This window comes from Schizosaccharomyces pombe (assembly GCF_000002945.2).
Source record: "Schizosaccharomyces pombe strain 972h- genome assembly, chromosome: III".
In the NCBI taxonomy this organism is placed as follows: domain Eukaryota; kingdom Fungi; phylum Ascomycota; class Schizosaccharomycetes; order Schizosaccharomycetales; family Schizosaccharomycetaceae; genus Schizosaccharomyces; species Schizosaccharomyces pombe.
The window spans coordinates 605,045-631,415 of record NC_003421.2 but is presented as its reverse complement, the minus strand read 5'-3'; the positions used below and the strand labels follow the sequence as shown (position 1 = coordinate 631,415).

At 36.7% G+C, this 26,371-nt stretch overlaps 9 protein-coding genes and 21 long non-coding RNA genes across 30 annotated transcripts, besides 1 other annotated feature; 14 read left to right on the top strand and 16 right to left on the bottom strand.

Moving 5' to 3' along the window:
- Positions 1–49: 49 nt before the first annotated feature.
- SPOM_SPNCRNA.6948 lies at positions 50–570 on the bottom strand. The gene has a single exon (NR_196289.1). It is a non-coding gene; the product is annotated as a non-coding RNA (long non-coding RNA).
- A 171-nt stretch (positions 571–741) lies between these two features.
- On the bottom strand, positions 742–1,316 carry SPOM_SPNCRNA.6947. The gene has a single exon (NR_196288.1). It is a non-coding gene; the product is annotated as a non-coding RNA (long non-coding RNA).
- Positions 897–2,846, top strand: sds21 (serine/threonine protein phosphatase PP1 catalytic subunit Sds21). The gene is made up of 4 exons (NM_001355885.2): positions 897–1,015; positions 1,074–1,198; positions 1,569–2,270; positions 2,322–2,846. The coding sequence occupies exons 1-4, from the start codon at positions 973–975 to the stop codon at positions 2,418–2,420; spliced, it is 969 nt and encodes a 322-aa protein (NP_001342764.1). The 5' UTR covers positions 897–972; the 3' UTR covers positions 2,421–2,846.
- On the bottom strand, positions 1,931–2,403 carry SPOM_SPNCRNA.6946. The gene has a single exon (NR_196287.1). It is a non-coding gene; the product is annotated as a non-coding RNA (long non-coding RNA).
- On the bottom strand, positions 2,708–3,907 carry SPOM_SPNCRNA.6945. Its single transcript, NR_196286.1, has one exon. It is a non-coding gene; the product is annotated as a non-coding RNA (long non-coding RNA).
- rpl1202 (60S ribosomal protein uL11) lies at positions 3,593–4,354 on the top strand. Its single transcript, NM_001022889.3, has 2 exons — positions 3,593–3,623; positions 3,719–4,354. The coding sequence occupies exons 1-2, from the start codon at positions 3,612–3,614 to the stop codon at positions 4,202–4,204; spliced, it is 498 nt and encodes a 165-aa protein (NP_587897.1). The 5' UTR covers positions 3,593–3,611; the 3' UTR covers positions 4,205–4,354.
- Positions 4,355–4,985: 631 nt separating this feature from the next.
- SPOM_SPNCRNA.6944 lies at positions 4,986–5,452 on the bottom strand. The gene has a single exon (NR_196285.1). It is a non-coding gene; the product is annotated as a non-coding RNA (long non-coding RNA).
- mlo1 (RNA-binding protein mlo1) lies at positions 5,124–6,312 on the top strand. Its single transcript, NM_001022888.3, has one exon. It carries the CDS (start codon positions 5,191–5,193, stop codon positions 5,926–5,928), a length of 738 nt encoding a protein of 245 aa, NP_587896.1. The 5' UTR covers positions 5,124–5,190; the 3' UTR covers positions 5,929–6,312.
- On the bottom strand, positions 6,129–6,370 carry SPOM_SPNCRNA.6943. The gene has a single exon (NR_196284.1). It is a non-coding gene; the product is annotated as a non-coding RNA (long non-coding RNA).
- A 381-nt stretch (positions 6,371–6,751) lies between these two features.
- On the bottom strand, positions 6,752–7,899 carry SPOM_SPNCRNA.6942. The gene has a single exon (NR_196283.1). It is a non-coding gene; the product is annotated as a non-coding RNA (long non-coding RNA).
- Positions 6,889–7,900, top strand: mug73 (transporter mug73; the record flags this gene model as incomplete). Its single annotated transcript, NM_001022887.2, has 1 exon — positions 6,889–7,900. The coding sequence occupies one exon, from the start codon at positions 6,889–6,891 to the stop codon at positions 7,807–7,809; it is 921 nt and encodes a 306-aa protein (NP_587895.1). The 3' UTR covers positions 7,810–7,900.
- Positions 7,901–8,193: 293 nt separating this feature from the next.
- msy1 (MS ion channel protein 1) lies at positions 8,194–12,568 on the bottom strand. The gene has a single exon (NM_001022886.3). The coding sequence runs from the start codon at positions 11,390–11,392 to the stop codon at positions 8,357–8,359; it is 3,036 nt and encodes a 1,011-aa protein (NP_587894.1). The 5' UTR covers positions 11,393–12,568; the 3' UTR covers positions 8,194–8,356.
- Positions 10,006–11,950, top strand: SPOM_SPNCRNA.6941. The gene has a single exon (NR_196282.1). It is a non-coding gene; the product is annotated as a non-coding RNA (long non-coding RNA).
- On the bottom strand, positions 12,461–13,843 carry SPOM_SPNCRNA.1147. Its single transcript, NR_150000.1, has one exon. It is a non-coding gene; the product is annotated as a non-coding RNA, possible alternative UTR (long non-coding RNA).
- Positions 12,799–14,631, top strand: SPOM_SPNCRNA.1146. Its single transcript, NR_149999.1, has one exon. It is a non-coding gene; the product is annotated as a non-coding RNA (long non-coding RNA).
- Positions 13,794–16,029, bottom strand: wtf10 (wtf antidote-like meiotic drive suppressor Wtf10). The gene is made up of 5 exons (NM_001022885.3): positions 15,673–16,029; positions 15,258–15,503; positions 14,936–15,208; positions 14,853–14,894; positions 13,794–14,803 (listed from the first exon to the last, which is right to left on the bottom strand). Exons 1-5 carry the CDS (start codon positions 15,809–15,811, stop codon positions 14,727–14,729), a joined length of 777 nt encoding a protein of 258 aa, NP_587893.1. The 5' UTR covers positions 15,812–16,029; the 3' UTR covers positions 13,794–14,726.
- On the top strand, positions 15,043–15,533 carry SPOM_SPNCRNA.6940. Its single transcript, NR_196281.1, has one exon. It is a non-coding gene; the product is annotated as a non-coding RNA (long non-coding RNA).
- A 128-nt stretch (positions 16,030–16,157) lies between the features above and the next one.
- Positions 16,158–16,506: an LONG TERMINAL REPEAT.
- A 112-nt stretch (positions 16,507–16,618) lies between these two features.
- SPOM_SPNCRNA.6939 lies at positions 16,619–17,155 on the bottom strand. The gene has a single exon (NR_196280.1). It is a non-coding gene; the product is annotated as a non-coding RNA (long non-coding RNA).
- Positions 17,156–17,333: 178 nt separating this feature from the next.
- Positions 17,334–17,849, bottom strand: SPOM_SPNCRNA.6938. Its single transcript, NR_196279.1, has one exon. It is a non-coding gene; the product is annotated as a non-coding RNA (long non-coding RNA).
- Positions 17,452–18,656, top strand: pmp31 (plasma membrane proteolipid Pmp31). The gene is made up of 3 exons (NM_001022884.3): positions 17,452–17,788; positions 17,852–18,060; positions 18,111–18,656. Exons 1-3 carry the CDS (start codon positions 17,691–17,693, stop codon positions 18,131–18,133), a joined length of 330 nt encoding a protein of 109 aa, NP_587892.2. The 5' UTR covers positions 17,452–17,690; the 3' UTR covers positions 18,134–18,656.
- Positions 18,565–18,900, bottom strand: SPOM_SPNCRNA.6937. The gene has a single exon (NR_196278.1). It is a non-coding gene; the product is annotated as a non-coding RNA (long non-coding RNA).
- rpl101 (60S ribosomal protein uL1) lies at positions 18,837–19,619 on the top strand. The gene has a single exon (NM_001022883.3). The coding sequence runs from the start codon at positions 18,866–18,868 to the stop codon at positions 19,514–19,516; it is 651 nt and encodes a 216-aa protein (NP_587891.1). The 5' UTR covers positions 18,837–18,865; the 3' UTR covers positions 19,517–19,619.
- Positions 19,007–19,351, bottom strand: SPOM_SPNCRNA.6936. Its single transcript, NR_196277.1, has one exon. It is a non-coding gene; the product is annotated as a non-coding RNA (long non-coding RNA).
- A 10-nt stretch (positions 19,620–19,629) lies between the features above and the next one.
- On the bottom strand, positions 19,630–25,148 carry rrp5 (U3 snoRNP-associated protein Rrp5). Its single transcript, NM_001022882.3, has one exon. It carries the CDS (start codon positions 25,077–25,079, stop codon positions 20,007–20,009), a length of 5,073 nt encoding a protein of 1,690 aa, NP_587890.1. The 5' UTR covers positions 25,080–25,148; the 3' UTR covers positions 19,630–20,006.
- On the top strand, positions 19,939–20,320 carry SPOM_SPNCRNA.6935. Its single transcript, NR_196276.1, has one exon. It is a non-coding gene; the product is annotated as a non-coding RNA (long non-coding RNA).
- On the top strand, positions 20,767–21,883 carry SPOM_SPNCRNA.6934. The gene has a single exon (NR_196275.1). It is a non-coding gene; the product is annotated as a non-coding RNA (long non-coding RNA).
- On the top strand, positions 22,096–22,850 carry SPOM_SPNCRNA.6933. The gene has a single exon (NR_196274.1). It is a non-coding gene; the product is annotated as a non-coding RNA (long non-coding RNA).
- On the top strand, positions 22,987–23,302 carry SPOM_SPNCRNA.6932. The gene has a single exon (NR_196273.1). It is a non-coding gene; the product is annotated as a non-coding RNA (long non-coding RNA).
- Positions 24,169–25,988, top strand: SPOM_SPNCRNA.6930. Its single transcript, NR_196271.1, has one exon. It is a non-coding gene; the product is annotated as a non-coding RNA (long non-coding RNA).
- Positions 25,451–25,984, bottom strand: SPOM_SPNCRNA.6931. The gene has a single exon (NR_196272.1). It is a non-coding gene; the product is annotated as a non-coding RNA (long non-coding RNA).
- Positions 25,989–26,371: the final 383 nt, after the last annotated feature.

The window sequence follows — 26,371 nt, the reverse complement described above, 5'->3', positions numbered from 1 at the left end:
CCATAGGGTTTAATGATTGTTTATCATCTTCGTACGTTTGAGGAAAGAATTATACCTTGGAGAATCAACTTATTTACTGCTTCAAAAAATTTAAAAATAAAGAATCTCGGTCGAATATAAATGCTTAATCATGTAGGAAAGTGATAATTGGCGTAGCCATTTCACTCATGATTTTCGTTGACAAAAAGAATAAGAGTTATGGGTTCAGCAAGAAGAGTTGCGGCAAGATTTTCACTTAAACTGTTATCCTTTTGAGCTAATACTTAGGGGATTGGTTTACAGTTGTGGGAGTTTTAGGAATTCTGCGAGCTACCTAAGAAGAGCTTAAATCCGGTCTCGAAAATCCAGATATAAAGAATTGAAGTGTTAATGTATTGAGAAATGTACAAAAAAAGGAAAATAGAGCGAGTATTGAGTAGCTTTGTATCTCATGCTACCAGACCTTGTCCCTATTTGGTGCTGAAACAAATTAGATTATTTCAGGGCACTCTATTTAGAACGAATTGAACAAATTTTTTATCATTCAGTTCTTTGCTGAAACATTTATGACGATAATCTGTTCCTTCACTTGTTTTATTGTAGATTATCTTAAAACTGTTCCTTAGACTTAATCTCCTTATGTTTCCCTCTTTATACTCATTTAACTCTTTTAAAAATTTTTGTAACATTATAAATACTCGATAAAATAATATTTAGAAAATAGCATTATATACTTTGTCCATGCTTTAGAAATTGGCGAACGTAAACTAGCTGAAAGGAACTAATAGAAATAACTAAAGACTATGAAATTGAGATAAAAGCAAAATTTGAAAAAGATGAACGACATTGGAAGGCGTTGTGCTCGCCCTAATTTACAGGTACTGCGATAAAGATACTGCTATAATTTTGGATGTACCAAACACAAGCCAACTACCGCAATCCAAGTGGGTTCTCCATCTTATCTCATTTTTGAGGAGTTTCGAGGAAAAAATTATGGATTATGATATTGATGCGATTATTGAAAAACTTGTAAAAGGTTTGTACACACGATAATGATTGAATGATTGACATTTGAAACTAACCTCGTATCTTAGCCCGTAATGGCAAACCTAGTAAGCAGGTTCAGTTATCTGATGCAGAAATTAGATACCTATGTACTACTTCTCGTTCTATTTTTTTGAGTCAGCCTATGCTGTTGGAGTTGGAGGCTCCCTTAAAGGTAAGATTTTTACTGGTTCGTCAGAGCACCAAATCGCGAGTTTGTTATTCTACGTAGTAGTTCAGGGCTATTATTAGTCCTTATGTCATGTCATTGTATGCATTTGCTGCTTTTTTATAGAATGATTAAAAATGATTGTACTGTGAATAAGTGATAGAGTGCGTGAATTTTCACAACAAACACAAAGTCTAAAGCTAGAGGTGGTTTTTATGCATAATAATCTGAAGCTCGATACATGTATAATTTTCTTTTTCGATTATTGGTGTAGTGATTATTTAACGTATATAGTTTTATTTTACTAAACGTCGATTTGTCTCTTGAGTCAAGATCTATATGAAAGGTGTTTTACCAGACTACTAATAAATAACAGATTTGCGGTGATATTCATGGACAATATTCGGATTTACTTCGATTGTTTGAGTATGGAGGATATCCTCCTGATGCGAACTACCTTTTTCTTGGTGATTATGTTGATCGCGGCAAACAGAGTTTGGAAGTCATTTGTCTTTTATTTGCTTATAAAATCAAATATCCCGAAAATTTCTTCTTACTTCGTGGCAATCATGAGTTTGCCAGCATCAATCGAATTTATGGTTTCTACGATGAGTGTAAGCGTCGGTATAGCATAAAGTTGTGGAAAACCTTTACCGATTGCTTCAACTGTATGCCAGTTGCTGCGGTTATTGATGAAAAAATATTTTGTATGCATGGTGGTCTTTCACCAGACTTGAATTCTCTGGATCAGATTCAGCGTATCATTCGTCCAACCGACATTCCCGACACAGGACTGCTTTGTGATTTAGTTTGGTCCGACCCTGAAAAGGACTTGACGGGATGGGGTGAGAACGATCGCGGTGTATCTTATACATTCGGTGCCGATGTGGTGAGCCGGTTTTTGCAAAAGCACGACTTGGATTTAATTTGTCGAGCTCACCAAGTCGTCGAAGATGGTTACGAGTTTTTTGGCAAACGTCAACTGGTTACTATTTTCAGCGCTCCCAACTATTGTGGTGAATTTGATAATGTGGGAGCCATGATGAGTGTTAATGAGGATTTGCTTTGTAGCTTTCAGGTGAGTATTCCATTTAACGATTGGCATTCTTTTATTAATACTATGTTTTAGATATTGAAACCTGCAGAAAAGCGGCAACGTGTAAGCCAGTCTTCTATAAAAGAATCGAAATCTGCGACGAACAGTTTGAAGAAATCCAAAAATAATTAGTTAAAAAGCGCTGTATTTTTGAAAGTCTGGTTATTTCTTTTGTAACAAATTTGCTTTTCCCTTTTTACCAGACAAAAATTCCCCGTGTCCGCTAAATGAGAACTATTATAAAGCTGCCTTTGTAATTTTTTATTTAAAAATGACATAAAGAAGAAATTCTGGCATCAATTGAGACAATATTTACGATGTTATCTCTGTTTTTAAAAAAAAATCTCTCCTATCTCTTCATCGATTCCCTCAGTATTATACCTAAAGGTTCAAATACTATGATTCAAAGGTTTACTAACATTGGTTTGCTGTATTTTTAATTTACAATTCTTAATTATCAGTGTCTACGCTCACGATTATGCTTGGCGTAATTTCGTTTTCTTTCATTATTTCTCAGTCGTTGGAAGGATCAAAAAGCTTAGCCCTCTTGGAAACAATTCAATTTTTCCCAATGTGATAAGATCCTTTATATCTTATTTTACCTGTATAATAAAGCAATGGTTGCAACGTTTCACTGGTGCTTTCATTTTCCTTTTGCCGAATGTTTGCAAGCATAATGTTAAAAAAAAATACAGTGACAAGTTTTTGTATAATAACAGTACATTTGATGCATATTTACTATGTTATGGCATGACAGAATACGTTAAATGTAATTAGTTGTCTTTTTACAAGAAAACGAGCCAAGCATCCCCCTGATGCTTGGTTCGCAAATAGTAAATGGGGAATTTGCGATACAGTAGCGGTTTTATGCAAATAACGGTACAGGCCATACAATTTTTACATCCCAATGCACCTTTTTCTTTCCACGACAGGCAGATTTCGTTTTAAGCAGCCTAAGGATGGGCGGATCAAGCTTCCAAAAGTGGTAATGCCTTCAATACTCATCCAGACCACTGCCAACCGAGATTTTTTACTTCTCAAATAAAAATATACTATATAATCATTTATGATAGTTTCTTTTGCTTAATAACATATTTATATACATACATTGATGCGTATACAGCGATGCATTTATTTATTTTTTCCTGACTGATAATGTCACCTAACAAAATTCGGATACTTGTACAGATTCCAGTGATCGCTTCATTAAAGAAGTTTTGTTGTGGGTGCCCTCAGGAACAGTCACACTCATTTCGGACAGTCACATAAAACAAAAACAAAACTAACACTTTGCGTATTTTTCTTGAACCAAGCAAGAGTAAGATGCCTCCCAAAGTAAGTAGTTTTCCTAGTGAATTCGTTTATTTTTTTTTATTCAATTTACTTCATTCACATTCTTATGAATACTCATTTGCTAACAATCCTTTTAGTTCGATCCCAATGAAGTAAAGACCATCTTTATGAGAGCCGTCGGTGGTGAAGTCGCCGGTGGCTCCACCCTTGCTCCCAAGATTGGTCCCTTGGGTTTGTCCCCCAAGAAGGTTGGTGAAGATATTGCCAAGGCTACCAAAGATTGGAAGGGTCTCCGTGTGACCGTCAAGTTGACTATTCAAAACCGTCAAGCCGCTGTCTCGGTTGTTCCCTCTGCCTCTGCTTTGGTCATTAAGGCTTTGAAGGAGCCTGCTCGTGACAGAAAGAAGGACAAGAACGTCGCTCACTCTGGCAATGTCTCTCTTGACGAAATCATTGAGGTCGCCCGTACTATGCGCTTCAAGTCTCTTGCTAAGGAGCTTTCTGGTACCGTTAAGGAGATTCTCGGTACTGCCTTCTCTGTTGGTTGCACCGTTGACGGCAAGAACCCTCACGACGTTCAAAAGGAGATCGACAATGGCGAAATTGAGATCCCCCAAGAATAATCGCATACATAAGTTAATGTAAACGGATTATGTGCTTGCTTGGTAGTATACGGGTTTTGTATAAAACAGCAATGTTTAGATCTTGATGTTTTTGCTATCTTTTTATAGGGTTCAAAAAATACAGTGTTTAATATAGGTTTCTCTTGCATATCTGACATCCGGGAAAACATCCAAAATTTTGCACTGGATACTTTTAATTTAAAAGTTGTAAACGTTAAGGCGCTTGTAGTTTAATTGTGCTTTAATGATATTATTTGTTGTTGATGTCGGGTTTTTATAAATTGTATTCATGAAAATATTTCCTGGAATGGTAGAAAGAAATGTTCATACTTGATGAATGGTCCGTTTTAACACATTAAACTATGACTGTAATTACATGTGATTTTGTTTTTATTTTTGAATACTATCAACTGCTCTTGAGCTAAGATACTAAACTAATAATTGCCTGTTAAGTTCATAATCGTTGTAAGCATATAGTAAGGTAAAGCAAACGTAGCAGCAAATACCCAGTTCAATAAATGGAGTTTTTTCACTATCTACAAGTAAACTATAATAATAACTTTGTAAGGAACGAATGAATGATTTGCTCTTTCTTCAAGCTCTTTTAGTATTCTAGAAATCGGTTTAAAATGCCAATTCAAAATTACGATTAATTAAAGTAAAAAATAAATATTAAATAATCTAACTGATTACTGATTTTGATTCGTACATTTCATATAAAAGGGAGAAAGTATATCCCAACATCGTTTATAGACATTTTCTTTGAACCATCTCCTCACCATAGCACAGTAAACATTACATAGCGATACGCAAAATAGCACCACTATGTTTGACACAATCATCACTCCAATTCACTACGCTTCATTTGCGCATCCAACATGTCTCACTAAAGTTGGCTGGTTCGTACATATTCACCCTTGTCAACTGCGTATATCCCGAATTCAATAAACGTGTTATTTTGACGCGCATATACGTCTATATTCATAATGTCAGATTACAAGAGTCTTAAAGTTGCAGAACTGCGTGAAAAACTTGCGGAGAAAGGCCTCTCCACTGCTGGAAACAAAGCTGAATTGGTAAGCCGATTGACAGCAGCGACCGAGAGTAACGATGAAAATACTTCGAATAACAACGCTACAGATCTAGGAGATCTTGCTCCTCCCGAGGATGATATTGATTGGGGAGACATGGAGAATGATACTATTTCAACTGACGTTAACAAGCCAGCAGAACCCGAAAGTAAAGAGACCAGTGCTCCTGCCGCTGCTGTAGAGATTGAAAAGGAAAATGAAAGCATTATTTCGAAAGAGACTTCACAAGCTCCTGAAACTTCCACTGGTGCTGAAGAGCATCAAGAAACCACAGAGGAATCCAAACAAAGTGTATCTAATGAAGTCTCTAGCCCAGATGTAGCTAAAGAGCAAGAAAAACTCATCCAAAGGGCTAAACGATTTGGCATTCCTGTGGACGATGAACAAATTAAGAAAGCTGCTCGTGCTGCACGTTTTGGCATTCAACAACCTTTAGCGTCAAGTAATAACAAAAACCATAATCAATCTAAGAACCCTCAAAATCGTTCCAACTCACGTTCTAAACAAAGAAATAAGAATGCGCCTCCTAAAAGTGCTCCATCCAAGCGGAAGAGTAATATTTTGGACGACCCTATAGAGGCAGAAAAAGCTAGGAAGCGTGCTGAGCGCTTTGGTGTTGCTGCCAAGAATTAAAGTAACCATTTAACATATTTTAACTTCTTATTTTACAATATGACTCATGTTTCTTGAAGTTTTCTCCTCATGCCATGCTTTATTTGTATGCTTAATGCTTTTTTGATGAATTAGAACTTTTGAATTCCTATTTGTGTATATAAATTATACCCAGACTTTTGCTTCACTTTAAACAACTTATCCGAGTACAAGCATCCGATATTGGAGCCCTAAACGCTTCTAATTTCAATCCTACCTTTTAGGTGTGTTTTAAAACATCTGTGAAAACTCGGTTTTATTTTTTTAATAGCTTTTTGGGGCGTGATGTAAGTATTTCCTAGGCGAATTCTTTAATAGTTACCTATACTCATATGTTTTCCATTTTTAAAAAACTCTTCGTTCTAATCGTTTTGACATACACATTCGTTACAAAGATTTTCCACTCTGCTATCCATATGTATATATTTTGATGAGCTTATTTGTATTTAAGAAAAAGAGAAGGATTGTAATGTTTATATGATGTATCCACCTTTACTTCCAACAATGTCGAAATTCTTAATTTTTGTACATAAACTATTTTCTACAGGTTGGAATTTTATTTTTTTATTATACCTTTTTGTTTCTCAACTTCGGACTTCTTCTGTAACGTGCGACTTTACCTGTTTTGCTGTCATCGGTAAGTAAGAAAAAGTGAAAAATTTGACATTGCTGGCTGTAATGTTCTTTTGCGTTTTCTCAATTAGAGTCAATTAAAATGCCTTTTAATGGGAAAGAGTAACATCATTGTTTGTTTACATGTTGAAGTTTGTTTGTTTACAAACATGGCTTTTTAATCGACTTTTCTCAGAGCCACCTTCACCGTGTCTCAGCTACCCATTATTACAAAGTTTTGACTTTTCAACTCAACTAGTATCGCTACCTTTAAGAATATAAGAGTTGTTTCTATATCTTTTAATCCAGCCTCTATCCTGTTTACGCATCATGAATGCGAAATTATCTTCCTCCGGAATGGTACTGAAAGAGCTTCCGGAAGTCGCTTTGCAAAAGATAAGCTCAAACTACTATTGGGCTGTTTTTGCAGTGTTCCTGCTGTGCGCAATTGTCTTTCCTTTAGTATCGATATTCAGTTTGCCTCAAAAGCAGACTTACCACCGTTTCTTTTCCATCCTCAGTTTGGTTTCTTGCTTGGCCTACTTTACCATGGCCTGCAATTATGGATTGAAAAATGTGTTTTCTTCTGCTTCTTTTTTTCGAGAAGTTAGTGTACGAATGGTTTACTATGTTCGCTATATTCAATGGTTAATCAATTTCCCATTAATCATCGTAATGCTACATTGGACGGTAGGCGTATCTATACTAGAAATTGCATATGTCGTTTGCTATGTGCTTTTTGCGATTGTTTGCTTACTGGCGGCAGCATTAACTTCATCTCCCTATAAATGGGCCTATTACGGATTTTCGTTTGTAGGCTATTTTATTGCATTGGCACACTCAGTCGTTTTGCATAAAAAGTATGCTAGCCGTTTAGAGACGTCTGCGCGCCTAGGGTTTTTATGGTCAATTGTTTACTTACATGTCATTTGGTTCCTCTATTATGCATGTTGGATTTTATCTGAGGGCCTCAATGTTATCTCGCCAATTGGAGAAGCCATATTTTACAGTATATTAGATCTTTTCGAATTCGGCTTTTTTGGCGCTGCTTTTTCTTGGATGCTAGACTTGGTTGGTATTGAAAACTTTAAATCGCCTCAATCGATACCCTTAGGGGCATGCAGTCCTGCTGATGACAAGTTTTCAATGTGTCCGGACATGGAGGCACAAAACCAAGCTGATGATTTGGCCGTTGAAACTCGCATTCAAATTTCCAATTTACCTTCTTCACCTACGAAAAATAATTGCTAATAACAGTACGCATCGTTGCAGTTATCTTTGCTTAGTTATAGAAATTTACCTTCCGTTTTTTTTTTTTTTGTTTTTTAATCATTATTTGTTTCCTGAATGTTTAAAACAAACTCGAAGTTTCGCTACGAGAATTTCGTTGGCATTCTAAAACACAAACACTTTTTCGTGAAAAATTACGATTATGAAAACGAAATAATTATTATAAAAACGAAACCTTTGAACAATTATTAACGTTCATTCGCACTTGAAACGTCTAAATTTACGACGGTGAGTCATTGTTTACGTGAAAAAAGCATTATACTAGTTTTAGTTTAAGATTATTCGTAAATCATTTGCATAACTTTTACGAAACTTTACAAGGCATAGCTAATATTAATACAAAAATTTGCTGTTGAGATACAATATACGTTTAAACATTTCATAGAATAATAAATAAAAACTAAAAAAAAGAAACAAATAGTGCCCAAAATGGTAAATAGCCACTTTCAACGAATGAAGTAAGTAAAACTAGCATGAGCGATGCAAGTTTGCAAAGTGTTATGGGTATTTAAAGTCGAGCAGACTTAGAAGTATTATTTTCGTTTGGCTCACGTAAGTCTTGAATTGATATATGCTGCAACGGAGGAACTGTACGAGCACTGGGTCTAGCCGACAAACGACTAGCTTTAGAGGAAAAGCTAAAACGAGCACCTGACGTACGCGATGCATTTTCGTTTTCTTCATTCGAACTAGATTCTTGTTGAGAACGTTCGTACTCTTCCTCTTCGGCTCGGCGACGTTCCTCAGCTTCGCGTCGCATGGCCTCTGTGCCAGCGTTTTCAATGACAGCATCGGGAAGACTATCACGACCAAGCCTTTTACTTCCAATATCAGCAACATCATCAAAAGCAGGCATCAGATGCCGTGTTCCAAGGGAAAAGTCAACACGCTTTTTAGAAACACTAGCGGTATCGGAATCTGAACTACCAGGAGGAGTAGGTTCGCGGTAAGGATATGCTTTTGGGTTCTTCAGAATTCCTCCGCCAACAGTGCTGTCGCGATGATTTTCAGTACCACCACCATCATTACCACCAGATAACTTAACACCCTCCATTGAACCATTGTTGAAGTTGACATACATAGGTGAATCCTTTGATTTACCAGGGCTGTTGAAAATAGGAGATACAATATCCAATTCCTGCATATAAGTCATCAATGCACACATAAACATATTTCTTCGACGCATACGTAAAACCTCGTCTTGAAAGTTATATTTATGAAAGAATACAACACACAAAGACATGGAATAGAGATCCGGTAAATCCGTAACTTCAGTTAGTAAGTCAGGTTTATAATCACGCTTCTCTTCTTTCAAAAAATCAATAATTTTGATTCGCAGTTGTTCAATTTGCTGAAGAGTAGTTCCAAACTTCAGGTTAACGGTGACTGGGTCAGCAATGCCATCACTACGACGCATGTTCAAAATCCAAAGGGTGTTCAGCAAACTGTTTGGAGCTTGAATGACTTTTCCAGTCAATAGACGAAACTCGGTAGACATGATGGAAATTTCCTTGACCATCGCTGAAGTGACTGTGCCATTGATCATGACATCGACACGATCGCCCACATCGTAAGGATGTTTCACAAATACGAATATAATAGAACTAAGTAATTCCTGTGCGGAGCCGGAGAACAGCCAAGACAAACCTAGCAAAGTAGTTCCAGCAGAGGTAAGTACACCGCTAAAGTTACGGGCAATCAAGTATAAGAAAATAAAAAGAGTAATGACAGCCACTATAAACATGCAAATACCATCAAGCTTAGAAATGGAATCGTTCAAGTCACGAAGTGAAGCAGAAATGCTCTTACGCTCTTTTCCAATTTCCACACATGCGAGTTCAATTTCTTCACAGGTGATATCACCATTTAGATCACGATCAAAAATAGAATAACATGCCTCTAAGGTGGCATTATCCACTTCACCAGTTTCATCGGTGTATACGGGAATAAAATCATCCAGTACTAAATCGGGATTCTCAGGATTCACCAATGCCTCAAATAAGCAACGAGCTAGAGATTGACAACCGCGTGTGGTCTTTAACAAGTGTAGCACAACACTTTTAGGAGAAGAAGATTTTTCGACCTCACGATTAGTAATCTCACCAGCCACTTTGTTAACCATATCCGTAGCGAAGTTGAATGCAGAGATAGCTTTGTAAGTGGTTTTATTCAATGCATTCTGAGCAACCCGAGCAGCTGCTGCGCGCTTCTTGCCATGTTGGTGATCAGCAAACTTAAAAACATCTGCTTGAGCACGATGGATAGCATCTTTGAAATCAAAAGAACGCTGTCGCGCATATCCATACAAACGGGCGAGTTCATTAATAGCAAACTTATTGTAAAGGATTCTAGATTCATATTCACGACGGTGAAGCGACATGGCGATCAACTGCATAAGTACTTTCTCCACCAAATTCATAATTGAGGTGATGAATAAAGTGATAAGTACATTGTTGGCGCTCTGTTGCCAAGGGAGTTTTACGCGTACATGATCAGGTACACCATAATCACCAATATGACGGCGGGTCATAATGGGAAGGAAACTGACATATACAGCTAACATCCAAAGGAACAATGTAATAGGAAACTCAAGGGCAACTGCCATGCATCTCCATTTAGTAACGTTGTTACTGATGAAGGAGACGAAGAAGGCAAAGAAATAAGGAATTACTTTGGCAGCATAGCGAGCAGCCCATATAGAGAGCCATATAATTTCCCACCAGATGGCCATCCACATCAAATCAACACCTCCAACGTGTAAATGGCGCTCATATTCATGACCTAGTTCATCACGGTAAGGAGGTTGTGGGTGATAAAAGCGACCAATGAATACTGGAATCAAGAGTAAAACCCCGAGAGGAATAATGTAAATGAGCGAACGAAGGTAAAAGCTTCGCTGTTGAATAAATTTGAATATGCGACCAAAAATAGTTACAGGATGGTCCGGAGCCTTAATAGGAGCTTCAGTACCAAACGTCACTACACCAAAGTTGTCTAAATGATTCTCAGCCTCTTGAGCGGCTTCTTCATTCTCCGCAGTACGTTCATAATCGCCCGACTTTTTAGACTTGGAGGTACGCATGGATTTAGAACGATGGGAAGAAAGGCGTCGCATAGATCCGCGAACACTTCGGCCGGTAGGACGTCTTTGCAAAGACTGAGAACCACGGACAGCCATTTCGGCATTAAAAATCTGATTTTCATCTTCCAAAGTCATGTGCGAGCGATATGAGACGACAGAAGCAATAGGCGATCGAGATCGCTCATGTTCAGGAGAGTGCGGCAACTGCCTTTGTTTGGATTCTGGGTGCAACTTTGATAGTTCCATTTCCAGGGACGAAGTATCACTAGTCCCAGTATGACCTTGATTTTCTGTAGAATGCTGGGGAGAATGCTGAGGTTGGTGAGCCTTGGCATCAGAGTTTTCGTTATCAGCTTGATCAGAATTGGGATCCTGATTAGTATACTCTGGCGGCATACCGTCTTTCGAGTTTGACCAATGATGGCGACCAGGACTAGAAGTAGGAGAAGTAGGAGAAGACATGATTAAAGGAGCGAGCGAAAACCGTAAGTATGAAGAATTTAAAAAATAAGAAACTGTCTGAAAAGGTTTAAATGAAAAAGGGAAAAGAAAAACAGACAAGGATGAATTGATTTGAGTTACCAGGAATAGGGAATATGATGAAAGGAATGAGAAGAAACTATCGTCCAGAGGAAAAGAAAAAATACACAAGAGGGAATAAATAGAAAACTTGACCAAACGTCAATAAAATGCAGAAATCCAAGGATGAGTAATGATTAAACACAAGTACAAGGAAGGAACTAAAAATGAGAGGAAAAACAAAAAAGTCGATAACTTGGGTACCTAAAAAAAAAAGAGATTCTAAATGTTTAAAATAGATAGCTTGGAATGGGGATGTGGTTGACAAATGAGGTCAAATAATCAATCGTGAGATAAACAATTTAACTCTAAGGAAAAAATTTTTGAAAGTAAAACCGCAAAAAGACCCCAACAACAAAGAACTGTAAAAAATACTTTTATTTTTTATTGCTTGGACAAATTTAGTATAAGATTAACAATGGCAACAGATGAAACAGAACTAATGAAACAACCTATCAACCATTCAGTATGCAACCAACAGTGTGTATAAGACAAGATGAGTAAAGATTGTAGAAAGAGAATGTTTGAAAAAGATCAAGTTGTTTAAATGTAAAATTGTTAGCACAAGAAGCAAAACGCCGCAAACCGGTCTTTAGAGTTGAGTTTAGATATAGAAAAAAATATAAAAGGAAAAAAAAAGCGTTGAAAAGTACTACAAAGAAATTTCACAAAGAGTACTGAAAACAAGCTGAAAAGTGATGATTATCTTTTATTGAAGCCGCGATTCCAATTCACTCAACAAAACCGAAAAAAATCAACAACGACCGGGAAAAGACAAAAAAATAAAAAGGAATGAGAGTCGAACGTTTTAGATGTTTAAAGTTGGAATGAAATGCGAGATATAAACAAATAAACCGTACTGAATATCACAAATAAAGCGCCAAGAACACAGAGCTAAGAATGTGAAGAAAGTACAATTTTTTTCTTCACCAGTAGAGGTTTAAGAGAAAAAGAAAATCTCAAAACTAGGGGGGAGAATTTCGATATATCTTTCTACTGGTGAAATAGGACAAGAATTGGTGGTTGAATGTATAAAAATTCAACACGTTGGTTATCTGCAGGTGGCTCAAAATAGATGTAGCTTTCTTATATATTGGACAGCATTATGATGTCATTGCACGCAAAGATGGGAAAGGGAGAAGCAGGAAAAATTTGCAATTCAGGAAAAGCGAATCACAAGCGAGCTCATTAAAGTAGCAATTGCGTAGGATCGTCGGAGACACATAGGGTACAGTAACGCAGCCGAGTGTGTAGAAAAAGGAAAGAGAAGGAGGGAGGGAGGGAAGGATGGTAAAGAGGATAAGATAAAACAAAAAAAAAGATGAAACCAAAAAAATAAGTAATATGAATGCTAAAGCTATCTCATCTAGAAGGGTCAAAAAATGAGCTTTTCTAATGAAGTGGGTCTATTATCGGAGACTTGCACATCATCCAAGATGACTTCCCATGACTTGCCTCGCAACGATATCTGCTCTTGTTATTTGCATCCTGTGTGTTAGCTCCAGCATTTTCTCTTCTCTTTTGCTTTATCGCCGAGCTATGAGTAGCGAATAACTCTATTCCTAATCTGGTTACGGCGATCTTGCCATGTCCAACGACCCGGATCCAAAAGTAACAATAAATAGATGAAAATGATGGACAAGTGGTACCCAAGAAATATGCTTATTCCATTAAATTATGCTTATACCTAGTTTTCTTGAGGATTCGTTTCTCCAGTGGTTTGCCTTTTCACTTTTTCTTATAGCAAGTCAACAGCATTTCTACTGTGTTTTGACCGGTTTTAACAGATCCGGTGGAAGGGTTTGGTGGTTTATGAAATCACATCAAAGTACACAGCGACGAGCGATCCATCGGTTTCACAATTTTCCTGGTTAGGGTTAAAGCGGAAAGGGAAGGGAAGGGACGAGATGATGGAGCAGAGTAATATGACGGGCGGCGAAGGACGACGTAAATTGAGATATGGATACAGATGTAGACGTAGACGTAGACTTAGAAAGGTTGTAAAAATAATCCGAGCTTGATGCAATGCTAGGGAAAAGAGGAACGCAGCATAGAGTTGAGACTAGTGCAGACAAGTATAAAGTGTGAAAGGGAATGGACGATGGAAGTATGGACTGGACCATAGGCAGCTTGCAATGTTTGTAGTTAACATTTCGAGTAAGAACAAGAAAATTGTCGAATTATCTAATCTACTTGGAAACTGAAATTTGAATTTTTTAATCAAAGCGGATTGCAAAACTGCAACATTGTTTATTGAAATTTTTCTCTACCCAATTTCGCCTGTAATCCAGGCCGTACACAGAGGTTGATAAACTTTCGAACTCATTACTATAGCGATAATGAGAGTGATTTTCGAATCCTTGCTTACTACACAGTAAACTTCACTATTTGGTAAACAATGTCTTAAGATGACTGAGCTGGATAGAAGAACAGAATGAGAGAAGTGAAGAGGAATAAAATGATTTACAAAAATCACTATTTTGAAAGTAAGGAAAATTTAATTCCTGCAAAAACCTGATCTGGTCAAATTGAACATCATTATAACCGTAATTCCGTGCCAGCAAGTTTTTGGCTTTCATTCCTTTTAGATGCGCGAAAATGATCGATGATATCAATTTCATTTTCTTCCTAAAATAGTTGAAAATGTCCTCATCCTACAAGTAGAGGAATTAATGCAAAAGATCATAGTGCCTGTCGTTATGCGCAGGTTCGCATTGAGTAGACGCGACGTCTTATTTCACTGTCGGATAAGGATGTATTGGTTTTAATCACAATACGTATTATTACGCCGTGCACTATATAATAAACATTGAAAAAAGTTGTATAAATTAAAAATAAACCAAAAAAAGGCACGAATCGATTCGTTTAAAATTACTATCCAAGGTTTCTAATTCCAATAGATGTTTTTGGTGATCAGTCTAAGAACTGCTGTTTTCAACACTGCAAAAGTTTATAATTATAAATTGTATTTAAACCCTTTGTAGTGATAGGAAAATGCACTATACCGTACAAAGTTGACAAGCAAAGCAGCAAACATATTTCTTAGAGACAGGGCGCGCTTTCACAATCAATAATTTGTCAGGAAATGAAATCATGCAATAAAAATACATCTGATATAGTCTAAACACATCATGATTTGTTTGGTAAATCACAATTATATAGATGCTTCTTTCCATTGCACATTCTTGTAGAATCAATAGTAAAGTTAGCAATATAATTAGGCTTCACTTTCAGGGTTCATCTCATGCAATGGAATAGCTGTGTATTCATTCACTTGCTGTTTGGCCTCATGACCTAATGATAATTAGCATACACAATTAAAAAGATATCATTTTAAATTTACCCATCTTTCTGATCAAGTTGACCCTGATTGATCCAGGTTTTACTGTATTGTTAATATAAATAAGTGTTTAATCAACAACAAACCTGTTTCAGCAATAAAAACAAGGATGCTCAATATAGCAAAGATAATGTGATCAGCCAAAGAACATTTCAATCCCCATCTCTTGCCAAAAAAGTGTCTTGAAATTATTCGCAATGCTCCACCAAATATGTTAAATAAAAAGACTTCACTGAAAGCCATAGGCATGTTTTCCCACTTTTTCAAAAAGTGCTTGATTCCTTTTCCGCAAGCCTTGACACATTGTGCCAAGAAAATTACAGTTACTTTAACTGCCTTGGTCCAAGTTTCATAGAAGTCTAATGAGTTAGTGACTGAAGGTAAGAATAACCCCATTGTCTCACTTACAAGTCAAGAATATTAAAGCCAAAGTGCAAACAAGACACCAAAATCCAAATAATGTCCATTCCGCTGCACCATAATTTTTAAAAAAAGCGTCCTTATACTTTAGATAACAAACTGCTGGAGCATTGAATAGAATGATTGAAGTGAATGATATTAGCAGTTTTATCAACAAAGGGGAAGAATTATCTGTCGACCTGGAAGGATTGTTTTCTCTATGTGTGTTAGGAGAATTGCTTAAACGTGCATGATCTGTTTAAATTAATATGATTGAAAGACTTTAGTTAAGAAAAAGCATGTATCAAAGTGTGTGCATTGCATGGCCAACTGTAAACAATGATCACATCCAAGTTATTTTACAGCAATGGCAAGTTACAACTTTCAATTGAATAATTCCTTTCTTATTATTTACAATTCTTACCTGAATATAGAGGTAATGCGCCTTCTTCCTTTGAATCATATTCTGGGAGTAGCCCTTTTTCCAAATCGATTTCATGATCTGTCTTCAATTCATCTTCCTCATCTATAGAACTTTTCAAGGAAGTGCAATTATTCTTCATTTCATCAAGATCATTCTTTATTTAATAAAACACATGCGCGAATTAATTGCTATGATTGCGACAAACGAAACAGCAAAATCAAGAATATTCACTCTGGAGTTCAGTTCCCGCCGTTCAATATAAATAAATGAACAATACTCGTTTCAAAGCAAACTGTTTCTTCAATAATAGCAAGTGAAAAGTAGATTTCCAAAACTCATTTTAGTGTAATTGCTTCTGACACATTTATTTTGTCACTGCCCTTTTTATTCACCCTAACTTAGCTTTCCTTATGCATTAATAGAGATCTCGAAGTATTTTGTTACTGTGTAATAAAATATGACACTACAAGTCACTTCGCAAATCATGTCAATTACGCAGTTTGGTATTTGTTTAACGATACGTAGAACTTGTGGTTAGTTTTCCTTATGATCATATATTGCATTACACAGGTAATGCAAGTAGCAACTTGGTAAATGTATTCTAGTATGTAGGTTTCATTGCTACCTATCACTTAATCTAACTTATAACTGAACTTCGTTCCTCAGTTTAGTTGATCAGAATTTACAATATTGAAAAAGGCTTGGTAGTCATATTACCATGGATGATATTATAATTTGTTTGATAACTTATCATATAAAGTAAATGAAGCAAACAGGACATTAGAACATGTGACATATAGTGATATGTAGCGTAGTGTAATATTATAGTGCAGTATTGCTGATAGCAATGTAGTTAAATAACGATACGCTCTTTCTAATACCGTATTTTAAGATGTTGGCGTTAGTAAAACGCTCATTTTAGACATCGCACTAATAAATCACTATTTAATAAACAAAGGTGAGATGGGTGTAAGCAGAACAAAATGGAGAGAACACGATAATTTTTAGTTTCCTTTATTGTTTGCTGTTCATATAGTATCAATAAATTGCTGCCATGATAAAGCGAAATGTTGTGGTACCTTTTCAATTGATATGTAAGCACATCGCAGTGACTAATACGTATTGCAAATGCATAGTATGAAAGTAATGGAATATTTATGAAGTGTTCTTTTTTTTAACGTTAAGAAAGTCAATCGACTTTGGTTAAGTACCTGCATGTTTTGCTGCATTCATATTGACGAATTGGAAAAGCGTTATTATTTTAGTTAGTGATAGTATCAAAAAGTAGCTATTAATACTATAATTCTGAAGAGTTAGTATTCATAAAGGATTTTTTGATCCTGTCTTATTTCCTTAGTAAAGTATAATGTAAACGAGGTTGATCAAGTACCTATTGTTAAAGAACGAGTATGAGAGGACATTGGGTTCAATAATCATGTAAGCGAGATAATATAGGTAGATTGTAAAAATTTTAGTACCCATATTTAGACAAGGAAATAACTAGATTTTGTTAACCGAGATATTGGATGAAACAATTTAAACAAAAGCCAAGGTTTTTTCATGGTTAAAATTTTTAACGCCATTAACTCTTTCATTGGGGCTCTCTGATCTAATGGAATGTCCCGAATATTGATAGGCACTTCAAATCAAATATCGGATTCTATTATCTCAATTGTCTTGTGCACTATGTTTTCTTCGTTCTTTACGCCTTTTGTTTACATCTGTGTTGGCTTGGCACTCAGTGAGGCTGAATTTCGTCATTCACCATACTTGTCTTTTACCAGCAACATACCTATAAAAGCAATTAACAACGTTTACTAACTGAACCTACTTTAAAGCCTTTTTGGATCTTAAGTAAACGGATTTCGTTGTTCTTGGATCGTTCTGTTTTCTGATTTTTTGGGTTTTCAAATATATCTCGTCGGTTTTAAAAAAATCCACCAACTGAATCATTATTTGCTTCTTTTCTTACTTTAACACTTTTTTACCTTTTTTAAACTCTGTGTGCATCACTCAAAATGTCGAATGTTACACTTAGTGACTTTTTATTAATTGTTCTCTCCTTCTTTGTTCCTTTCATCGTGGTAGGCATTCGAAGGGGCTTTTGCACCGCAGAGTATGTTTTCCTCCAGGCTTTTTTGCTGTCTTTTCCTTTTCAACGTCGCTGACTTTATTTTAGTTTTCTAATCAACATTTGCTTGTGCGCTTTAGGCATTCCTGGAATCATCCATGCAATTTACATAGTTATTAAGTACCCAAGAACGGTTCGTTTGGATATTGAGAACTCTCCCAACGATCCCCTCGTTCGTTATACTCCTAATCCAGAACATGCCGTATCTCCTCATTCAGGTCCTGCTCCTCCTTCCTACTCGTCTTTAGCCTCAAACGGTATGCCTTAACTTGTTCTCATTCTTAATTTTTTTACTAACTTTAAAAAGACAACAAACATCAATCACCTTAAGAGCAAAAATGTTTGAAATATTTCGATGCGCTACTTTCTTTCTTACTATTTTGCAATAAGCGTATTTATTGAGCATTTCCGCCAATCAAGATGGTTTCGTTATGGAAGCATCTTTTTTCATATGTTTTCCTCCTATGTGTTTGTAATCTTTATTTATAATAAATTGCCTCTCTGTTTTTTTACAGGTCGATGGGCCCAGCTTGATGCTTCAATGTTTCATTGAAGATTTATATAAATATGCTCGCTTGATTATGATCTTTCTTGGATACAGGATACTTATTACTGTCCTCATTGCTTTCAATAAAGTTGATGCATATCTATAGTTACGATAAACTTGATCTTATACTGTGGGGTAATTCACTTGTATAAATTTTTCAATGCCTTTGGACTAGTCACTAATTAATATGATATGTATTTTCAAATATTCCAGGTCATAAATATTCTCCAAATTAATCCTTGTACTTTAATTCCAACACTAAGATTGATTTCCTTCAACATCTTTACCGTATAACGATGTGCATCACCCGTATACGTAACAATAGTCTAATGATACTTAGTTTGCACCTCCTTATTCTAAATTTCCTTGGAAGTAGTAAGTATGCATGTTCATATACTAGACCCTACCCTAATGCTAATTATTTCTTAAATGTGACTGTCATTCTACTGCAACACAAACGATGAAATTTCAGTAGCTGAAATCCTCACGCATCCGCACAACACCAGCATTGCACCATGTCTAAGGTCAGCGTTGCCTCGGTCCGCTCTAACGTCGAGCAAATTCTCAAGGGCTCTGAAGAGAAGAAGCGTAACTTCACTGAGACTGTCGAGCTTCAAATTGGTTTGAAGAACTATGACCCTCAACGTGATAAGCGTTTCTCCGGTACTATCAAGTTGCCCAATGTTCCTCGTCCCAACATGGCCATTTGCATTCTCGGTGATGCCCATGATTTGGATCGTGCCAAGCACGGTGGTGTCGATGCTATGTCCGTCGATGACTTGAAAAAGCTTAACAAGAACAAGAAGCTTGTCAAGAAGTTGGCCAAGAAGTATGATGCTTTCATTGCTTCTGAAGTCCTCATCAAGCAAATTCCTCGTCTGTTGGGTCCCGGTCTTTCCAAGGCTGGTAAGTTCCCTTCCCCTGTCTCCCATGCTGACGACCTTTACGGTAAAATCACCGAGGTTAAGTCCACTATCAAGTTCCAATTGAAGAAGGTCCTTTGCCTTGGTGTTGCTGTCGGCCATGTCGAGATGTCTGAGGAGCAATTGATTGCTAACATCATGCTTGCCGTCAACTTCTTGGTTTCTTTGTTGAAGAAGGGCTGGCAAAACATTGGCTCCTTGGTCGTCAAATCTACCATGGGTAAGCCTCACAGACTTTACTAAAAATGCGTAGTATTTGTTACGTGTCTAATAAATAAATCCCACCCTTGAGTATTCATTTTCTTGTTAGTACTCATCTACTTGTAGCCTATATTCATTAAAGATGTAGATTGCTAGTTAGCTTTCGTACAGTGTAAATGTATATATATTTACTATTTCTTTCTCCATGTTATGTTTTTGGTCGATTAGCCGTCTCTTTAAGCTCACTTTATTCATACCTACAGTTTTCAAATCAAGGAAACCCCTCTATAGCATGTATAAACCCGATTATAAGACCTTTTGCATTGATTAGTTTTCTAGCGTTTCGAAAAAGCTGTCTAATGTATAACCAAAATCTACAAACAAAAATTATTAAACAAAAACTTCCAACAAAGTTCAAAGGCATATGTTGGAAATTTATACCATAATCCACCATTTTCCCATTCAATTTTTAGTACATTGCCCTTTTCAGCAATAAACACATGAGTATAACCAGCAACAACAAACCCGTCAATCAATTTTCAGAATGGCTCTCAGAAACGTATTCGATTGCACGACGCTTAACTTGCTCTGCACCTTCATCATCACCGATGTTTTTCTCGTAAGCTAGCCATTTCTTGAACGCAAATTTAGCTTTCTTTGTAGAAAGGTTTAACGCTAGTAATCTTTGGAATAGTCTACGCACAATAGATGGGTCATCTTGCTTCATCTCCATATCAATAAGCACATTCCAAAGGTCTAAACGTTTAGGATAACTACTTAAAAGACCTTCAAAAATTGTTCGTCCACGTTCTGGATCACCATTTTTAAATTCAAGAATGGCAAATTTCTCAATGATGCCAACGTGTTCACTTTTGGGAAGGCTTTGGAGACTGCGTTCCAAAAGACCATGGGCTTTTTCTGCTTTATCATTGTTCAACAGAAAAGTGGCATATTGAATCCAGACAGATGGAACTTGTTTAAAGTTCTTCAACATTAATTGCATATACTCATCGGCTAAATCAACTTTACCACCTTTAATTAAAATTCCACAAAGCTTTTCATAAACAATTAAGGCATCGCAATAAGCGCATGCTTCCTTAAAAACTTCCTTCAAAGAATCTTCAGTACCATATGCAACCTCCAAGTTAAGCAAGGCCATCCAAACGTTGAGTTTTTCATCTTCCTCCCGATAGTTAATCGTGGAAAGAGCACGCTTTCCAACTTCTCTGGCTTCTTGCAACTCATTAAGATTTAAATGATACGCCATGTAACTAATCCATAACAGTGAGGAATTAGGTGAAGAGAGAAGCTGTCGTTCAAAATCAGCTGCTGTGCTTGGAATTTCATCCAAATCCTTTTCTTCATCGTCAAAACGATCAGATTTACTCTTCTTACGCTTTGGTTCCTCATCTTCTTCATCCTCACTATCTTCAGTATCATCAGCCAACTTATCAAAAACAGTACTTCCATCGGTCCAGTCAAATCCGTTGGCTTGAAGAGCACTTGGCTCCTCCTCTTCATCCTCATCACCAGCAGATTCCAGATTTTCTACCTCTTCAGATTGGACATCATCCTTCGAGCCGACTTCAGATTCGGATGTATCTGATTGATCCTCTGATCTCATTTCAACGTCCTCCTCATTGTCAGACATTGAAATGTCGGAATCCGAATCAAAATAGGAAGACTTAAGCCCTAAAGCAATTCGGCGTTTTTCAGAATCAACGTCTAAGACATGTGCACGGACTTTGTCACCAGAACTATACAATTTACTGATATTCAGTACAACTGCATCGGCAATTTCGGACTTATGGCATAATCCAACAATATTGTCGGTTCCATCAATACGAATAAGAACACCGTAGTCACCAACTTTGACGACAGTTCCATCAAGATTACTACCGACGGCTATATCAGCAAATGTCTTCGTGATTTCCGAGGAATCCTTGATTTTGCTTTGTTTCAATGACATTTCAATACGCTTGGAATCATTGTCGATTCCAACGATGCTTCCCTTAACTAGTTGGTTGACGTGAAAATGGGGCTTCCAATCCTTAATGAATGTATCGAACAATTCGCCTATTTTTACTCGAGCAATCAGATTATGTCCTATCGTAACAAAGAGGCCTTGGTTAGCAACATTGCAAACAAATCCCCGACATATATCACCAATCTTGAGATCATCTACGGAATTTATTTCCTTGTCCTTGATTTCCACAGGCTGCGATTGAGTACGAGAATTACGAGCAGATAAGGCCACTTTTCTATTAGGTACATCCACACTTAAGACACAGACACCTACCAAATTATTGCGGGTAAATTTAGTTTCGGGTAAAATATCGTAATCGTCAAACATATCAATTCGAGAAACTCTACCAGACATATGACCAGGAAGTTGCAAAATAGCACCAGCTTCGTTGACATTTGTCACTTTGCCAACAAGTCTACTTCCGGGGGTCAAGTTTTCAAATCCCTGTAATGGTCCAATTGCTGATAGAGTAATAGAGTCTTCGGCATTAACAACATAACACTTGATTGCCTTTCCAAGGAAAAAATGCTTTTGTAAAGAATTCAATTCTTTAACGTCTGTCGTTAGATCCAAGATAGGTATACGACCATTGACAGAAGGAGTAAGAGAAACCCAAACGCACTCCTTAGAGACGTTGTTGACAAAACCAGTCACCTCATCACCCTTTTTGAACTGAGGTTCTTTCATACTGAATGGCTCCATGTTCAATATTGAAGGGCGTACGCTCAACTCTAAAAACTGCTTCGGAGACACTCTATGCGATATCGGTAAAAATTTATGATTTCTTGAGTCGTGAATACCTAAGACGCGAACTCGAATTTTATCACCTTTATGAAATCTTTTAAGTGGTTTATTGGGATCAACAATCTCTCCAAAATTATCAAAAACCTCAGAAACATCAACACGGCCATGCACATTAGCAGCTAAATCAACATTAAGCTGAGAAGCTTTAGCAGATGTAACAACAGCCCAGGTAATTTTTCCTGCAACGTAGTCATACGTCTTTTTAATAGTTTCATCGACTGGATTGTCGATATCGTACTTGCTTTCCATAAATTCCACAGCTTTCTCCTGTTTCTGCGCAAGAGGCTTAAATGACATAAACGCCTTTTCTTGTGAAAGCTCTACGGACAAACACACACAGGTAACGGATTGCTGGGGTTTATAGACTGCTGAAGGGACTGGCACATACTCTTCAGATATATAGGCCTTTGGAACTAATGCTACTAAACCGTCACAAAACTCGACAAAAACGCCAAATGTAGTCGCATTACGCACGAATCCAAAATATTTAATACCTTCTTTAAGATCAGTGATATTGATGGGCATCCGATTTTCCTTGGCAGCTTCAACAAGGCTTTTCTTCAATGACAAGGAAATCAACTTTTTACTGGTGTCTTTACGAAGAACTAAGACCTCAGCAAGCTTGGTAGAAGCTCTTAATTTATTCATGACTTTAGAGCATTTATTTAAATCTCCATCGCAAAGTTGGCCAAGGGTAATCACACCAGTAACCTTGTCTCCTAAATCAACGATCACGGAATCTTCGGTTTTCTGAAGAACAATACCTGAAAGTACGGAACCCGCTTTTATGTTTTCAAATCTTTCAAGTCTTTTAGCATCCCAACTCTGCTCACGACAGCCGACACGCATTTTACGATTCTCTGGATCACAACTGACGATAGTAACAGAAAGTGTTTGCCCAACTTTAAAGTGTTCTCTAGCATCACGAATGTAAGCTTCGCTCATTTCCGAAACGGGAAGAAAAGCACGGACACTGTTGTAAAACTCAACTATAGCTCCATCTTCAAAAATACGAGCAAGAGTTCCAACTGTTTGTGTTCCTGGGGTAGCTTGTTCATAGTCATATATCAATGGCAAATCTGTGTTAAGTAATGATTTTTTGAGAGTTAAGAGGACACGCTTTCGTAGAACATTCGTACTTAAAACACGGCATTTTACGGAAGAGCCAACTTTAAAACGACGTTCAGGAAACTGTAGGGCTATGTCAGCCATATGGGTAGAGGGAACTAAACCATTTATACCTTCCGAAATAGTTACCACGATTCCTTGAGGTATAAGCTTCGCAATGGTACCATCGACAAATTGACCGACTTCGATATCCTCTATTCGCAAAAACTGCTGGTTTAATACAGATTGTTGAAATGACAAGATATATAAATTATCAACATAACTGTAATTAATGATTCGAGCCTCGTGGGTGCTATCAACTTTATAGGGGCCAGAATTGGGACTAATTCCAGCAACCTTTTTATCGGAAAGGCGTGAAATGTGAGCAAATCCGGATATCTCAGGTACACCAACATCGCAAAAAACGCCAAGTGAGGAGGATACATACGTAACCTTAGCAGCATTGACGATAAAACCAATATCTAGTTGATCGGGATGTGGAGTATTGGGAGTTGCGAAGTTGAAGGTAAGCACGTGAGGTAAGAAAGATACTGCAATTTTAGGGGGATCACCGGGAATCACAAAAAGAACGCGAGCAGGAACAGATTTAGCAAGCTGGAATTTATCTTCTAAATCTTCCCCTTTCACGGGAGAAGAATGATAAATATCACTAGTGACATCTACTACACCCATATATTTTGCAATAACTCCGCTTTCCTTGATGTCCGTTACCAAAACATTTATATAGTCACCAGGAAGAATAGCTTGTACAGAAGGCATAACCTCAAGCGCCTTAGTGGATGTCGCAGTGAGAGAAAGATGGAAAATTCGATCTTCTTTTGAAATAACGGAACACAATAAACTTTGGCCTTCAACAAAAGGGAAATCATTTATGTGTTTTTTGGATAAAAAACCAGTATAATTATTAATACCAATATCAAAAACAATACCATGATCTTCAATACTTGAAACCACGGCCTGTATCATCGACCCAGCAACAAAATCCGCAGCCTCAGGAGCAGAACCGTTCGCATCTTGCGGCTTAAGACTTAGCTCGATGTGTCTTTTTCCGGTTTTTGTAGTATTTTCCGAGCCAAGGGCTGTAACAGAAACACGCACCCATTGACCAACTTTGTACAAATCCATCAAATCCGGTATTTGATTAAGACCGTCTTCCTCTTCAGTTGCTGCATTATCTTCTGCATGATTGTCAATACTATCCAGACGATCAGAAAGCTTATCGGAGATATTTGTGATAGGTACATAACCTGTCAAACAGTTTGGTAATGAGACGGCCAAGTCCAACGTATTTATTTGAGCAATTTGACCTAAAATTAAAGAGCCGGGTGTGATATTTTTATATCTTAAGCTTTGAATATGAACCTTCAAATTTTCTTCGTTGTCCAATTCGGATTTGGAAGATTTTTTACTACCCTTTTTCTTAGGACGAGTTTTTTTACTCAATTCAGCGGTACCAGAAGCGGACTCCATAAAGTCCTTCTTAGCCTCTAAAACAGCTTCTTTATACTCTAAAGGAGTCAATGAAGACGCCCCACCTCGAGGGAAATCTTGAGTTGCCTCGTTAGCACTCAAAGAAGAAATTCTCTCATTCCCTTGGGAATCCGAGCCTTCGGAGGCATTGCTCCTCTTTCTTTTATTTCCAGCCATTTACTTCTATGAACTTCTGAAAAGAAAGAACGACTGGAAGAAAGAAGCTTTTTATACAAAGTAGTTGGTAGCGAGTAAATTTATGCTGCTGCTACAAAAGAAATAGTCTAGGAAGGGTAACGCATCATGAGAATTTCTTTTAACGATGAATATTGTACTACGCAATAATATGAGAGTTGAGGAACTTAAAAAAGGTGCACAAACAATATATGCGATTGTACATGGCAAAAAACAGAAAAACTTACAAATTGATCATTTAATTTAATTTTTTTTCTTCTTAATTTTTTTTATCTTAGTTATTCGCACTGCATACACTATTAATTTCATAATGAATAATGCAAATGCCAGAATGCTTGTTGGTACAAGCAAATGAAACGATAAATCTAAATTTACGAAGCTTGGGGATGTTTATTTTTTTTCTTTGATTAATTTTTGTAGCAATGAAACAAAATTAGGAACAGCGCGGTTGTAAGTTTATTACGCCGGACATTTCCATGATACATAGGATGAAAAAATTGGCTATTACAATAGAAATACAATATTTATCACAGGTACAAAAAGAATTTTGCGTAAACCCTTGTTTTTAGCGCTTACCAGTTGAAATGGCATCGATAGTGAATGTCAAAAACCTTCTCCTCAATCTAAATGTTGACCGTCGAAAAGGTTATTTCCGAATTTCCTTTGAAATATTAATTTTTACCTCCATTATTTCTTTTCGTTACTTATAGCATTCAAGGGTTCAAAATTGTCTTGTAAGTTTTTATACCCTCTTCTATTTATTATTGTTCGCAGCAATTTTTTTAAGCTCTCGTTAGTTAGATTAGTGTTTCGTTTACAATTTTAACCCTACCCTACCCGAATGAATGTTTTGTTTACACTTTGGCAGGTTACAATAGCAGTGGACATGAAAATGAAATGAGGAATTGCACTCTGTAATTGTAAGTATATGCTTGAAGCTCATATAGAATATGATAATAAATTCAAAGCATCTTTATAGCTCAAGTATCTTGATTTGAAATCAAGGACCGAGAAATTGTTACATTTTGTTTCTTTCGTTTATTGTTCGATAATTTTTGTTGTAAAAAACGAAATGAGGCTCACTTAATTCTTTCCTGTATTGGGTAAAAAAAATTTTTGTATGAAATTGATAAAATAAATTTATTTCTTCAGTGAAATTGATTCAATGTTCCATAAATTGTATATTGAATGTATTGCTCATAAAATTCACGCAAAAAAATATAAATAAAAAAGAAACAAAGCAAACTGATAAAAATAATAAACGGATGATTCTT

Excerpts from the sequence above, each read along its gene's own strand:
- rrp5 (NM_001022882.3), bottom strand. The coding sequence starts at position 25,079 with ATGGCTGGAAATAAAAGAAAGAGGAGCAATGCCTCCGAAGGCTCGGAT.
- rpl101 (NM_001022883.3), top strand. The coding sequence starts at position 18,866 with ATGTCTAAGGTCAGCGTTGCCTCGGTCCGCTCTAACGTCGAGCAAATT.
- sds21 (NM_001355885.2), top strand. The coding sequence starts at position 973 with ATGGATTATGATATTGATGCGATTATTGAAAAACTTGTAAAAG. Across the intron at positions 1,016-1,073 it reads TATTGAAAAACTTGTAAAAG|CCCGTAATGGCAAACCTAGT; the intron begins GTTTGTACACAC and ends CTCGTATCTTAG. Across the intron at positions 1,199-1,568 it reads AGTTGGAGGCTCCCTTAAAG|ATTTGCGGTGATATTCATGG; the intron begins GTAAGATTTTTA and ends AATAAATAACAG.
- wtf10 (NM_001022885.3), bottom strand. The coding sequence starts at position 15,811 with ATGAAGAATAATTGCACTTCCTTGAAAAGTTCTATAGATGAGGAAGAT. Across the intron at positions 15,504-15,672 it reads CGCATTACCTCTATATTCAG|ATCATGCACGTTTAAGCAAT; the intron begins GTAAGAATTGTA and ends TAATTTAAACAG. Across the intron at positions 14,804-14,852 it reads CAACTTGATCAGAAAGATGG|GTCATGAGGCCAAACAGCAA; the intron begins GTAAATTTAAAA and ends AATTATCATTAG.
- pmp31 (NM_001022884.3), top strand. The coding sequence starts at position 17,691 with ATGTCGAATGTTACACTTAGTGACTTTTTATTAATTGTTCTCTCCTTC. Across the intron at positions 17,789-17,851 it reads AGGGGCTTTTGCACCGCAGA|TTTTCTAATCAACATTTGCT; the intron begins GTATGTTTTCCT and ends ACTTTATTTTAG. Across the intron at positions 18,061-18,110 it reads CTCGTCTTTAGCCTCAAACG|ACAACAAACATCAATCACCT; the intron begins GTATGCCTTAAC and ends AACTTTAAAAAG.
- msy1 (NM_001022886.3), bottom strand. The coding sequence starts at position 11,392 with ATGTCTTCTCCTACTTCTCCTACTTCTAGTCCTGGTCGCCATCATTGG.
- mlo1 (NM_001022888.3), top strand. The coding sequence starts at position 5,191 with ATGTCAGATTACAAGAGTCTTAAAGTTGCAGAACTGCGTGAAAAACTT.